Source organism: Desmodus rotundus, chromosome 8 (genome assembly GCF_022682495.2).
Source record: "Desmodus rotundus isolate HL8 chromosome 8, HLdesRot8A.1, whole genome shotgun sequence".
Lineage (NCBI taxonomy): Eukaryota > Metazoa > Chordata > Mammalia > Chiroptera > Phyllostomidae > Desmodus > Desmodus rotundus.
In genome coordinates this window covers 105302156-105314858 of record NC_071394.1, presented here as the reverse complement: position 1 = coordinate 105314858, position 12703 = coordinate 105302156, and the positions used below count along the sequence as shown (strand labels likewise).

The 12703-nt window shown below is 54.4% G+C and overlaps 1 protein-coding gene across 2 annotated transcripts in view; it reads right to left on the bottom strand.

Moving 5' to 3' along the window:
• Positions 1–869: 869 nt before the first annotated feature.
• SLCO2A1 (solute carrier organic anion transporter family member 2A1) overlaps positions 870–12703 on the bottom strand; it is a 72366-nt gene continuing 60532 nt past the window's right edge. Inside the window, exons 10-14 of one of the 2 annotated variants that reach the window (XM_024566197.4) lie at positions 12171–12336; positions 9668–9831; positions 6240–6304; positions 3727–3850; positions 870–2806 (exon numbers count right to left, since the gene is read on the bottom strand). In XM_024566197.4, coding sequence (XP_024421965.1) covers positions 2686–2806; positions 3727–3850; positions 6240–6304; positions 9668–9831; positions 12171–12336 — 640 coding nt within the window. In that variant the 3' untranslated portion in view covers positions 870–2685. The remainder of the gene's footprint in view (positions 2807–3726; positions 3851–6239; positions 6305–9667; positions 9832–12170; positions 12337–12703) is intronic. The other variant, XM_053930326.2, reaches the window with a different exon arrangement.

Genomic DNA, 12703 nt, shown 5'->3' with positions numbered 1-12703 from the left:
AGCTTGGAGAGTGAGAATTGCATTCTCAGCACTGGTAAGAACCTAATACACATGTTAGTTCTCAGGCTGTTTTACGTGCCGCTAGCTCCTGACCGCAGCCACCCAGGGACTCAGAAGTGCAGGCACCCCTTCACCATGTCACCCTTCACTCACGCTTGAGCTTGCCAAAGACCTATCACGTCTGCGCCTTTCTCTGTGGCCTCAGCTCAGGTGGGCATCCCCAAGGCTGTGCTGCGCTGCTGACCCACCCACCACACAGGGTTTGACAGCCACCCACGTCGGCCTCACGTGAGGGTCCCGTTACAAGTGCCACTCCTGGGCCCCCTGAGACCCCTATAAATAGATTCTGAGGATGAGTGGAGGGGGTTGGGAATCTACATTTCCATGACGTCCTCTATGAGACCCTGACAGTCAAGGAAGTTTGTCAAGCTTTGCTTACACGTGAAATGAAGGTGACATGATTGGACTCCCCCTGGCAGCTGGGAGGAAAGCTCTGTTGCGGGAGTGGTGGGGGTGGCTGTGACCAAGTGATTGATGATGGCTGTGATATTGTTTCATATTCAGGACTTAGCTGTTCTCGACGAACCTACCCCCGCTTCTGGATATAAACTCAAGGGCTGGGATCAGGCCTCCTGAGAGCCCAGCACTGCGGGCCTTTGACAGGTGCCCGCAGAGCTCCCTGAAGGAACAAGAAGCGGCTACTGCCTGCTCTGTACCAGGCCAGTGGGCTGGGGGTTGCATTATTTCTGATCCCTATGACCAGGGCCTCTGCGGGTTGTGGCACAGATGCCTCCTCGGGCCAGAAGGTGCAGGGTCAGCCTGCTCTCTGACAGATACACATGGCAGCACAAATTCACGACCCACTTACATCCATAGCAAAATTATAATATATTCATAGCAATATCATAGCAGAATCAAGGCTTGGGAGGGCAACCAATCTTCCAGGATCTGAAGGTTGGCATTCACTGGCAGTGCCTTCAGAATTTGCTTAAACTGCAGCAGGAAAGAAAGACCAGGGTTAGTTGCAGGGAGTCATTTTCCAGGCAGGACTGTTTGCAACGCTGAAACTGGCCCCTGAGGTTGCATGGAGCCTTCCTGCCTGAGTGAGGTCTGGAAATAAGGCTGCTGTAACAGCGGCTTCCACAGAGTTCACTTTCTTGGCAGTTTGGCCATTGCCGTACATTTTTGGCTTTTCTGGAGGTGGCTTCTGATACGTCTCTGGAGGAGTCTTCCAGGAGCAGTGGCACTCAAGGGATCCACATGTGGCGACGACCCGTACCCAGCTGCCCCGGAGGACACAGTGCGGCCAGGCCTCTGTCTGGCAAAGGGCAGTCTGAGGGGAGGCATGGGTGGTCAAGGTCCTGCTGACAATCTCTGGGAAGGCAAAGCAGAAGCCCCATTCCCCCACTGCCTGTGGAGCACGCTCTGTCTGGGAGGGGCCCCTAGCGTAGGTGGGGAGAGGTGGGAGCTCCGTGAAGCTCAGTGGAGAACCGTGTACTAGCACTGCTCTGCACAAAGTGCAGTAAATATATTTATTCATAACAGGCCTCCTTTGTTGGCTTCTAACTCTGGACCTCTACCACCCAGCTGCAATGTCTTTCCACTCAGGCCCATAGAGGGCGCCACCTGTGGGGACTGAGAAAACATCCATGAATACCAGTGTGCTTGAAACCTTGAAAGTCAGCCAGCCTCTATTTTGTGGGCTGCAGCTCACCATCCAGCTTGGTAGCATGTGGCCTTCCCTTGGCTTTGTCACTGGCTTTGCTGGCATCCCTGGCTGCTTCTCTTTATTCAGTGGCACCTGAAGTCCAGACAGGGAAGCTGTGTGAAGCTGCCTCCTCAGCTCCCAGGGAGACTTGGAGAGGGTCTTCCCATCCCTTTGAGATGAGGAGTCTGGTCCCCACACTGTGGGGGAGAGGGGTCAGGCACCACGGCAATGTCACAGACTTCTTCAGGTTTCCGTCGTGGTGTGGCTTTCTTAGTTTGAAATGCACCCCAGAAAGACAGAGATAAGCATGCACAGACCCACGTACAGAAGGGTCTAGAATTAATGTGAACAGTGTTTAGATGACTGCCCTTGGGGTGTCTTGGCCCCTGCTCCAGTGCCTGAGTGTGGGTAACTGTAGGGGACTGTAGTTCCCAACATGGCAGCTTCCAAAATAGTCTCTTGGGGCAGGAGGCAAGGATGGGAGAAGAGGGAAGCTGGACCCTGTTGGGTTCTGTGCTGATGCTGAACCCAGATACAAAAAGGGGCTACAGCTAGGCTCCCCCACCCCCTAGCCCACCAAGTCCACTCCCTTCTTTCTCTGGACAGATACCCCTTTTTTCTCTCTGCTCAGGAAACCTCCCCCCCCAGAACCCATCAGGGCAGGGGCTGCCTGAGGGGGTGTCCTCACTGGAGGACCCAGCACTGAGAAGAGAACAGGTGTGTGGGGCTCCCTCCCAAGGAGCCAGGGAAGACCCAGCCCCACAGCTGTGCTCACCTAGCCCAGGAGCACAGCAGCCCTAAGGAACCCTGAGTGGGGGCCTTTGGGAGGAGGCAGGGAAGGCAAATGGTGACTGGGGTTGTTTTCTTATTTAAAAAAACAAAAAGGAAATGACATATTAACATTAGTAAATACAGACAGGTGTGGAAGGGTAGGTCCACACTCTGAAGCCGGAGGGTGCCGGGTCAAGGGTCAAGGGTCAGATGAGGCCTGCAGCCTTCTCTTGCACATTGTACTCCTTGTTCTTCTTCACCCGCCAGCTGATGAAGAGGAGCAGCAGGAAGCCCAGCACCTTGTAGCCCACCTGCAGGCCCAGGTACCTGTGGGGCAGGAGGACACAGAGCTGGTGAGGGACTGTGGAGGCTCTGTAGCCTGTGTCCCAAGGCCTGCAGGAAGAGTAGCATCATTCTCATAGTGGCCCAGGGATTGTGTTGTCACCAGTCAGGGAAGGACCTGTCACCACCCAGGTGGGGACCATTTTCCTCAATCCTTGCCACAGGGATACAAGCCTACCAGTGAGTAGGCAGAACCTAATCCATCTCATCCTTGCATTGCCTCCCCCTACAGGGCCAAAGGCAATACTGCAGCCCCACCAGCCTTAAGGGTCCTGTTGTCCCAGCTAGCCTGCAGAAGAGGGGCACCTTCTCTTTGCCCTCTTGGTCCACCCCTCTCCCAGTCTTCTGTGCCACTTCGACACTGTTCCCAGGCACAACCGGGCCCCTCAACGCACTCTCCCCACTGTTTCTGGTCTGTGTGATGACGGCAGCAGGGGAGGTGGCTAGAAGGGGCGGAGAACTCAGTGGCACTGTAGCTGGGCTCAGGCCCACAGAGGCCTGTCCTTGACCTCTTTTAGGAGCCATGACAGGGCCACCTCTTTCCGAGCAGTGGGAGGTGGGCTTCGCATCATCATTCCACAGCCATGGCCTCTCCCTTGGACTCTAACTGTCCCCTTTCCCTTTGAAACACTTCTTTCTGTTGCTGTCCCTCCCAAGGGCCTGTGGGGATTGAAGATTGGGGGACACCTCAGAGCGGCCTCTGGGTCTTGTTACTTGGAGGACTCTCTGTGAGCCCTGAGATGCCCGTCACCAGAGTGGCTCTTGCTTCCCGTCTATGGCATCACCCCTCTGGTCTTCTGCCTTGGATGCCTGACACCCCCCACAGCAGCCACCACAACAGCTGACTGTCCTTTGCTCAGGTGTGGGGCCTGGCCTATGGGACACGTGGTGTGCTGGGTGCTCACCTGTTTCGGAAAGTGTCATTGTTGTAGTAGGCACAGGCCCCTCGCCGGCCGGAGCACTGCGAGTTCCACCGGATGCAGGAGTAGTCGATGCTGAGGCCATAGAGGGCTGGAGAGGGCAGCCAGGCTGGCACCGGTGGAAAGAGAGTTCAGAGAGCTCAGGTCACACGGAGCTGCAGGCAGAGGCTCCTGGCAGGATGGGGAGCCAGCCCCCCAATGCCTGTGCAGGTCACAGGTGTGAGAACAGCTCTGCCCTACCCCTGGGAATCACGGCGACTTTGGAAAGCAGAATAACTTTCTGTGAAGCCTGAATTCCTCCTTCGCTAGAGCTTAGAAGAGAAGAGGGACCCGAGTGATCCTTTCAGGGCACAGTAAGGCCACCTTGATCCTGCTCACAGACAATGCAGCTCCCATACTTGGGACTGGTCCCACGGGGACATGGCTGACTCTGCTGTGTGGCAGGGGGCTCTTCAGGGTAACAGCTCCTCAGGTTCTTACAACAGTTGGAAGTGGGTGGGTGCCCTCATGTTAAGGAAGAGGAAGGTGGCTTGGTGAGCTCACTATCGCATAGGTCAGAGGATGCAGGGCTGGACTCTGAGCCCTAGTTTATGGGGGGTTGGAATCCCAAGCTTACACAACATCCCCAGAAGAATCCCACACCCTGGCTGGTCAGAGGCTCTGCCCCAGGGACCCCTCAACTTCCTCAAAGCTGAGCAGTGATGTGGTCCAGCAGGGGCTTTGCCTTATCGCTGTTAAATGTTCTGGAATGGCCCCTCTATTACTGGCAGTCCAGGCAGTCCCCAGACTGGGGAGGGGCCGACTGGGGTCCCCACCCAGGCTGGCCGTCCCACTCTCAGAACCACTGTGCCAGGAACAGGCTCCCAGACTCTGTTTAGGGCCCTGTCAGAAGCTGCAGTCTTCTGCTTGGGGCTCCACCCACACATGGGAACCTTCTGAAACCAGCCTCTCTACCCAGGTGAAAAAAGACTGAAACTGGCCACAAGGACTGACTGACCTCCAATGGTGTTCCCTAAATAGAGACAAAGTCCAGAAAATGTCCAACCAAATCCCAGTGGGTGATTTTAAACTTGCTGTGGTTTATGAACACAAAGTCCTTTTCTCATTTTTAAAACCCCGATGTGGAATTGCATTCTTGGGTGATGAATGGAATCCCCCCAGCCCTGGGCGGTCACACGTGGAGCTATCTGAGCTCGAATAAAGAAACAAAGGCAGGGCGGCTGGAAGAGGCAGGGCGGCTGGAAGAGGCAGGGCGGCTGGAGGAGGCAGGGCAGGGCTGCTGCAGCCCATCCCGCTGCTGGCGGGCAGAATGCAAGGTTTCCTTCCCAGTGGAGGTTTATGGGCAAGTCAGGAATGAGTTATAAATGAAAACAGGCATGACCACGGCGCCTTCAGAACAGGGTGGATCCCACTGCCCTGCGTCTTCTGTGCTTGTAATACAGGGTCTGAAGGGGGATGAGAGGAGCAAGTGGCCTGAAGCCAAGAAATGTCACTGAAGTTGATTCATTCTTCATCATCTCAGTGGGTGAGGACCCTGCAAAGGCTCCCATTTAGCAGGCCCAGGAGGTCACATCCCCAACACATCCCAGAATGATAATGGAAGACGCTGCAGGGCCAAGTGCAGACCGGGCTCCTGGAGAGCAATGCACGAGGGGGTCTGTAGAAGTTCGGCGTTCTAGGTCAGAAAGCACACTTGGTAGCAACTGAAGTCCCGCCACTGCAATCATCATCCTCCCCATTGCAGTGCGCTCCCACTAGGTCCTTAATAAACACATCTTCAGTTGGATCCAGTCCCCTTCCTCGGTGTCCCTGTCCCTGCAAGGGTCTCTGTAGTAGTGCCTTGTGTTTCTCTAGTGCCAGGATGTGTTAGGAAGGGACATGTCAGTGAACGCGATCTGGGAATGAGCCTGCAATGTACTAGTGAGACTCACACACGGGTGCCTAGCTCCAGTCCACGCACCGGCAGGGCTGGTGTGCCCTGCTCCCCAAAGGCAGCTCGCCCTGGCGTGGGCACTACTGATCATGTGAGCGCAGCTCTGGGCTGCCTGACGGCAGGCAGGGCTCCCTCGCAAAGGGCCCCATATGCACAGAGGACCATTTGCTGAAGGGCAGTAGGAGTGAATTTTGTAAAACGGGCGGGAAGTCAGGGCTGGGCTCAGCTGCCATTCTGGTTGGGACAGAAATGTAAGGTTTAATTCTGATGGCAAGTTCTTAGAGATTAGAAGATACCTGCCTTCAATTCTCTACCAGGCATTCTCAGCTGTGTCTGCTTTTCTTACATAATTTAGTTTGGAATTAACACCATAGATGAAATCTTTTTAACCACAAGTAACAAGGAAACTGCCCACAGAGGGTCTTGGCATTTGGGGTGGTGTCGATCATGCACACTTTCTCAGTGACAGAGAGGAGAGAGGACCTTCCCCAACCACATGCTGCACCACATCCCCCTCCGATGTCCCAGGGCCACTCCTCAAAAAGGGGGTGTCTCAGACACTTACCCAGCACGCGCATCAGCAAGAACTGTACCCCAATGGCAAATGACTTTTCTTCCTGGTTCACCACACTGAAAAGGAAAACAGGAAATGAGTAGCAGGAGGACTCGGGGCTGTGCCTTCCCTCAGAAGGAGTGGGGGCAGCCAGCCTCAGCAGATTGGCAGATGGGGTTCACCCCAGCCAAGTGCTTCTGTAGTTTGTATCAGTGGTTCTCAATCCTTGATCACTGGACCAGCAGTATCAGCATCCCCGGGGAACCTGTTAGAAATGCAGGTTCTCAGGCTCCACCCTGGACCTAAGAATCAGATACCCTGGAGGCAGGGCCTAGCGATCTGTGTTGTGTGAAGCCCTCCAGGGGATTCCGATGCACCTCAAGTTTGAGAACCACTGGTGTTTCTGATTTTCAGGGCTGCCCTGAGCCCCCTTCGAGGGATAATGGGCAGAAGGGGCTGGAAGAGAGAAGATGCTGAAGTGCATTTTCATAGCAGCCGGTCTGAATGACCTGTTTTGTAGCAATAAAAGGCAGCCCGATGCAAAGTGTAATTAGGGCCCCGGGCTGTTGGCTTCTGTGTGTGACTAAAAGAATCCTCTATCAGGGGGCAGCTCTCTGGGTGTGCAAGCTGTGCAGCCTCAAATGGACACCCCTCAGCAAGGCCCTGTGTTTGGTTTAATGCTCTGCTGTGGCTGTCTCGAATTTCTTAGTAGTTTTGGAACTGGGAGCCTGGCATTTTCATTTTGCACTGGGTCCTGCAAATGAGGCCGCCAGTCCTGCCCCTCCCCCTTCTTCTTACAAGAGGGGAAAAGTGTTTGGCTGAGGAAGGAGATTCAGAGAAAGGAGGCGTATCTGGAGGTGGTCCTGCCAGGCCCTGCCCTCCCAGAGGGTGTGGAACACTTCCAAGTGCACTAGGGATATGTGGCAGGTGGGGCCTCCAGCTGGCCGCCCGCCCCACACACAAGGTGAGGGACCAGGAGCTGGCCAGCAGAGGCACCTGGCTTCTCCGTGCTGGGAGCACATACACTCCTCTGTGGGTGCTTGTTGGGAAAGAGCATGTAGGGCTCGGGGGACAGCAAGGAAGTGGACTAGAAGTAAATGGGAAAGGGACCTTCTTTCAGCATCTGTGAGGGGTGGCCTGGTGAGGGCAGGGCTCACTGGGGTGTAGCAGGGGACCCTCCCCCCAGTGGGAAGGGCCTCACATCTCAATCTCATGTCTGCTCCCCTCGAGCCTGCAGATCCTTCTGATGCCTCGGTCCCCATCCCGGGGCAGACTCCCCGGATGCTCCACTGACCAGGACTCGGCCCCTCACTTGGCTTCTGATGGAGATCTTGAGCCCTTTTTGGTCTCTGCCCCCTTAAGCCCTGATGTAATGCTGGCCTTCTGGCTCCTCCCACGTTTTCAGTGAAACTTCACTCCTGTCAGGTAGCCCCATACCCCCTGGGGACCAGGACTGATACAATGCTGCCCAGGCCGCCTACAAAGTCATCTTTAAACTTCACCTTCTTCACATTCAGTACCACCCATTCTTTTAACCGTCCCAGTGGGATTTAGCTTTAGTCCATTTTGGGGTCCTGGGCCTTCTTCTCCAGTTTCACTCCAGCCCAACTAGACTTGGAAGGGGGAGATTTTTCTGGAAAAGCCTACCCTGTGGTTGAAATGATGCTTTCCCCCATGACTTCCCTGTGCCTAGGGTTTGACAGACGTCCTCTGGGATGTGATCTGACAGGGACTGCCTCCCATCCCCGTGAAATGTCCTTATCCCGTCCCCTCTCCTCATCATGGACACCCACAGATTTTTCTCAGGGTGTCTGCCATGGTCCATCTCACTTGGGGGGCAAGAAGGGATTCCCCTCAAGAGGCTTAGGTGAAAGCACCGGTCCTTGGGATGCATGGGATGCGGAGCGGTGGAGGAGAGGGTGATGGTGCTGTTGGGAGAGGCACTGTGCCGTGGGCTCTGGGCACCCTGCAGGTGCTTGAGGAGCGTGCTGCGAAGGCAGGGTCCCGACTGCCCCTTTCCTGGACCACTTCTCAGGGTTGTGGTTGCAGCGAGCTGCCTGGAAGCAGGAGGTCAAATCTTCCCCTAGACCAAGAGCAGGCTTGGTCTCCAGAAGCGGTGGCTCTGCCAAGCTCAGTGTTCCTCAGCTGCGACACACACCTGCTGCCTAGGAAACACACACCTGGGCACCTCTATGTCAGCCCCTAGGTAGGACTTGAGGGGCAAGGGCAGATGACGCAACATGAGGTCCATGCTGCTTGCTGTGCTCCGAGGAACAAAGTCCTTGGCCTTTGACCCAGGAGTCTCCTGTCTTCTGCTAGCATCCTTGAGACAGTAGCAGAATAGGAGCTTGGGAGTTTGTGAGTCAACTTGTACAGAGGGTAAAATCCCAGACCCTAACAAGTGACTGCTTCTGCTTCTTCCTTATCACCTAGGCTTCTGGGGAAAATAGGTCATTGGCACCTTGCTAGCTCTTAATAATAACAACTATTATTTGGTTAATAGTGATAATTAACCAATAGGTAGAACACCTTGTATTTACAAAGTTATTTACCATACAGTCCTGTCCACCAACCCTTTGAGGTCCACATTATTAACCTACTTTCACAAATGAGGTAACTGAGACTCAGCACGATGGGCAACACCCAAGGACATTCGACCAGTGTGTGGCAGCGCGGGGCCTTTGACCCTGGAACCCAGCACGAAATTCTGTGCTTTTCCCTCTCTGCTTGTGAGGCAGGTGAGGACAGGTGGGAAGCAGGCAGAGGCGGGTTAGGCGAACTTGGCTGAAATGTTGTTTTCTCCTTTGCAGAGAGTGAGGTGAAGGAAGGGTCATTCCCTGTCAAAAGCTCAAGACCTTCAGGTGTCACAGTAATGGGACACCTCTGCACCGCACCCCCTCCACCCCCCTACTGCTCCCCTGCCTTGGCCAGTCTCTCCCTTCTGACCTGAGAACTGAGTCCTGACTCCCAGTCACTTCAGTTTGCTCATTTTCATCCTTTCCCAGAGCTTTCATTCTGTCTCTGGAGCTGTCCCAGTTTTCCACCCCAATTTCATGCGTCCGACTGAACTCTCCTCCCTCCTCTCAATTCTTTTAGGATTTAAAAATAAGTGAATCAACAGGCATTTCCGCATTGTGGAGCCAGGCAGCCTGGCTTTGGCACGTGGCTCAGCTGTTTGCAGCCCTGCCGTCCTGGGCTAGTGGCCTCCCGCCTGCAGAATGGGGATACCACAGGGCTGTGGGAGCAGGAGACACAGTGAGGAGCCTGCACAGAGCCTGGCACGGGTGGGGCCCTGGTGCTGTTGTGTCTCCCCATCTGTCACCCACAGAACATTGTACATCGTGTTCAAAGGGCTCTGCGGACCAGGAAAAGGGGTGGAGATGACAAATGGGCAGCTGGACACAAAGCAAAGGTAAAGGCAGGGAAGGAGGCACACTCACCGCAGAACCATCATGTAGAGGGGGTTGTGGGAGATGCTGGTGATGAAGGCCACGAAGGAGATGAGGAAGATGGCTGGGAGCAGCAAGTGGGCACAGGGGATGGGGCATGATCCTGTCTTCGCTGAAGCAGATCCCCCTGTCACACAGCTGCAGTTCAAGTAGATCTTGAAAAGGGGAGAGAAGAAACGTGTTGTTGTTCCTTTGCCTGCACACACATCCAATGTCTGCACCAGCTCTTGCCAGACAGTCCCTCAGGCTTCAACCTCTGCCCTCTAGGTCCCCTGGGGAACTGGGCAAAGCTGGATTCAGAGGTGGGAGAGGGGGTCAGCTCAGAGTTTCAAGGTATTCCGTGGACCCCACTTCTGGCCACTGTTTGGGCCATATGAACCATCTTCACGGAAACCAGCCGCCTGGCGTGGGCTGGGCTCCTCCAGCAGTTGCACCCACTTCAGTACATGCAGGGTCCTACTGCCAGGCGAGCGACACACACCCAGCTTGGGACCAGGGGCTGGGAGGGCCCTTCTCTCAGCCAGCCACACCCCCATGCCCCCCTCCCCGCACCCCTCCCCACTGCCATGGTTTTGTGAGTTGTTGTTTTTGCTGTTTGTGTGTTTATGCAGGGAAGGTGAGGAAGGTACAAATAGGAGGAGACAACAGAGGAAACAATGGAATCCACTAAGCTCTTCATCTGTCAGGACCTTTGCCTGAGAGGAATCCTCCTATCTGTAAAGGCCTCTAGAGAAGGAGGTGCCCGTCTCAAGTCTGCAAGTCCATAGGATTTAATGCTATTGTACAGCTCAGCCACTCCCTCACAGTATCTGATGGACTAGCCTAAACCCATTTAAGTGTCAAAGCAGATATAAAGCCAGGATTGGGACTAGTGAGCTAGTGCGCTTTCTTCTACCAGACAATAAGAACTATGTACCTTCTTTACTTCGGCTGCTAGGAAGCTCAGAAATAAGTTATATACAATATGGCTGCTACTTCCATAGATTTTTTTTTCTTATAATTTACTATTTTTTCCTTGATAGTATGCTAATGGTGATGACTTGTGCTGCTGTTGGAAACTTGTCAAGATTATTTCTGGAAGTAGATGAGTCAGAGGTAAGTAATAAAGATAAGAAAACCACAGAAGCCACCACAGCCTCCTCTGGCTAGAAGGCAACTAAAAGAACACCTTGTCCAAGCTCCCTGTACTCCCTCTGCCCAAGACTCATGCTCCTCTGCACACAGAGGTGGCTGTGGAAGCAGCCTTCCCTTATCCTCCGAGAGGAAGATGGTAAGTGGGGGCTAGCCTTGCCTATGACCTTCATACAGGCTCAAGGGGATGAGGTGCATTCCACTCCTTAGGGGGACTGCACAGACTTCCCACTGCTCTTAGGAAAAAGAACACTTGACTGACTCCTAAACCTGGCCTGCCTGACTCCAGCTCCTGCCCTCTCCCTGGCCCAGCTGGCTGTGATACTCCTTTCTCAGCACCGGCCTGGGCCTTCTCTCTTTTCTCTTATGCCTGGCTCATCCATACCTGGGGGCTTTGTGCTTGCTGTTCCTTTAGTGGGAATGCTTCACCCCCAGGTCTTTCTAGGGTTTTCTTCTGGCGGTTCAGTTCTAATGTCACCTCCTCAGGGAGGCCCCCCAGGCACACTTTGTCCATTAAGTCTCTTGATGGCATGAGTTACTTCCTAAAACTAAACTGCATTTATTTGATAGAAAGTGAACTCAATGAGAGCAGGAACCTTGTCCGATGGGTTCACCACTAAATCCTCAGCATGTGTGGCTGTGTCAGGTGTTGGTTATTTGTTGAACTGACTCATGTTGGTTTGCTGCTGGCTGATCCTCGAAGGCCAGGAGTCATAGCGCTCAGAGGGCTGATAGGACCTCTCCAAGTGAACTAGTGAATGTGGGCTGCACGTGTGGAAGGCTGGTAGCCAGGAGACACATGACCTTGAACAGATGCGCCCCCAGATGGAGGCAGAGTCCTGGGTTCTAGACTCAGACCTGCCCCTCAATAACTGCATGACGTTGGGCCAGCTGTGTGGCCACACCTGGGAGCTGAGGGGGTGAACACACTGCCCTTGATCACTGCTTCCAGCTCAAACCTTCCAGGTCCACATCCCAGGGGATCCTCTGCCCTTGATTTTTCTGCGCCTGTCCATGTGGCTTTAGCACATGACCAGGAGGCAGGACCCAAAGATGCCCATTAGGACCCATCAGGATGAGACTGGGAGGCCTCGGCTGAAGGAGTGCTTTGGCTGGTTTCTGCCCTGAGCCTCAGGAATGAGCATTTGCTGAATGTTGGCCAATCTTTAATTGACTTTTGGTTGTAGGCATCTGGTCATGACCTCAGGGAAGGGAAGGTAGAGAGAGGGAGCGCATGGCCTGGAGGCCAGGATGGGGGCAATGAGGACAGTGGGTTGGCACCCTGCCCATCCTGGAGCTGAGGAGTCATCTTCAAGGGCACATACTGAGCGCGAGGACCCCTTAGGGCTCCTCCTGTCCTCACCTGCTGCTTGGAGGCTATGGTGCTGAGGTTGACGAGGCTGCAGCCCGCGTGGCATGGGGAGAGGTACTCTACCCCATTGTCTCCGCAGACTGGGTAGAAGATGGAGTCCGGGCACGAACAGTCCCTGCGGCAGGCAGGTGGCTGTGGATATATAGAACTTGATGTGCTGCCAGAAACACAGGAAACAGGGACTCAAACAAAGCAAGACCAAAGGAAAACCTCTCCATGCCGGCCCAGTGTGAGTTCCCGCCTAGTCAGCGTGCCCGTGAGGCTCTGTCTTGGGCTAGCACCACCCTGGGGTCTGAATTATGCCTCCTGGGGCCAATGGTGAACTGGCTGCTGGTCGGTGCTCATGGCACCTCTCCCTTCCTTCTGCCACTGGGAGCCCACACCCACCCACTGCTAGTCACAAGGGTTTGGTTGGCAAATGCCCTACTGCAGAAGTGGTCGAGACAAATAACCATCCAGGACTCTGATGAGAGAGACAGCAGATGCTACACAAAAGTCCCAGGCAATATTTCCCTTCCTTTCTC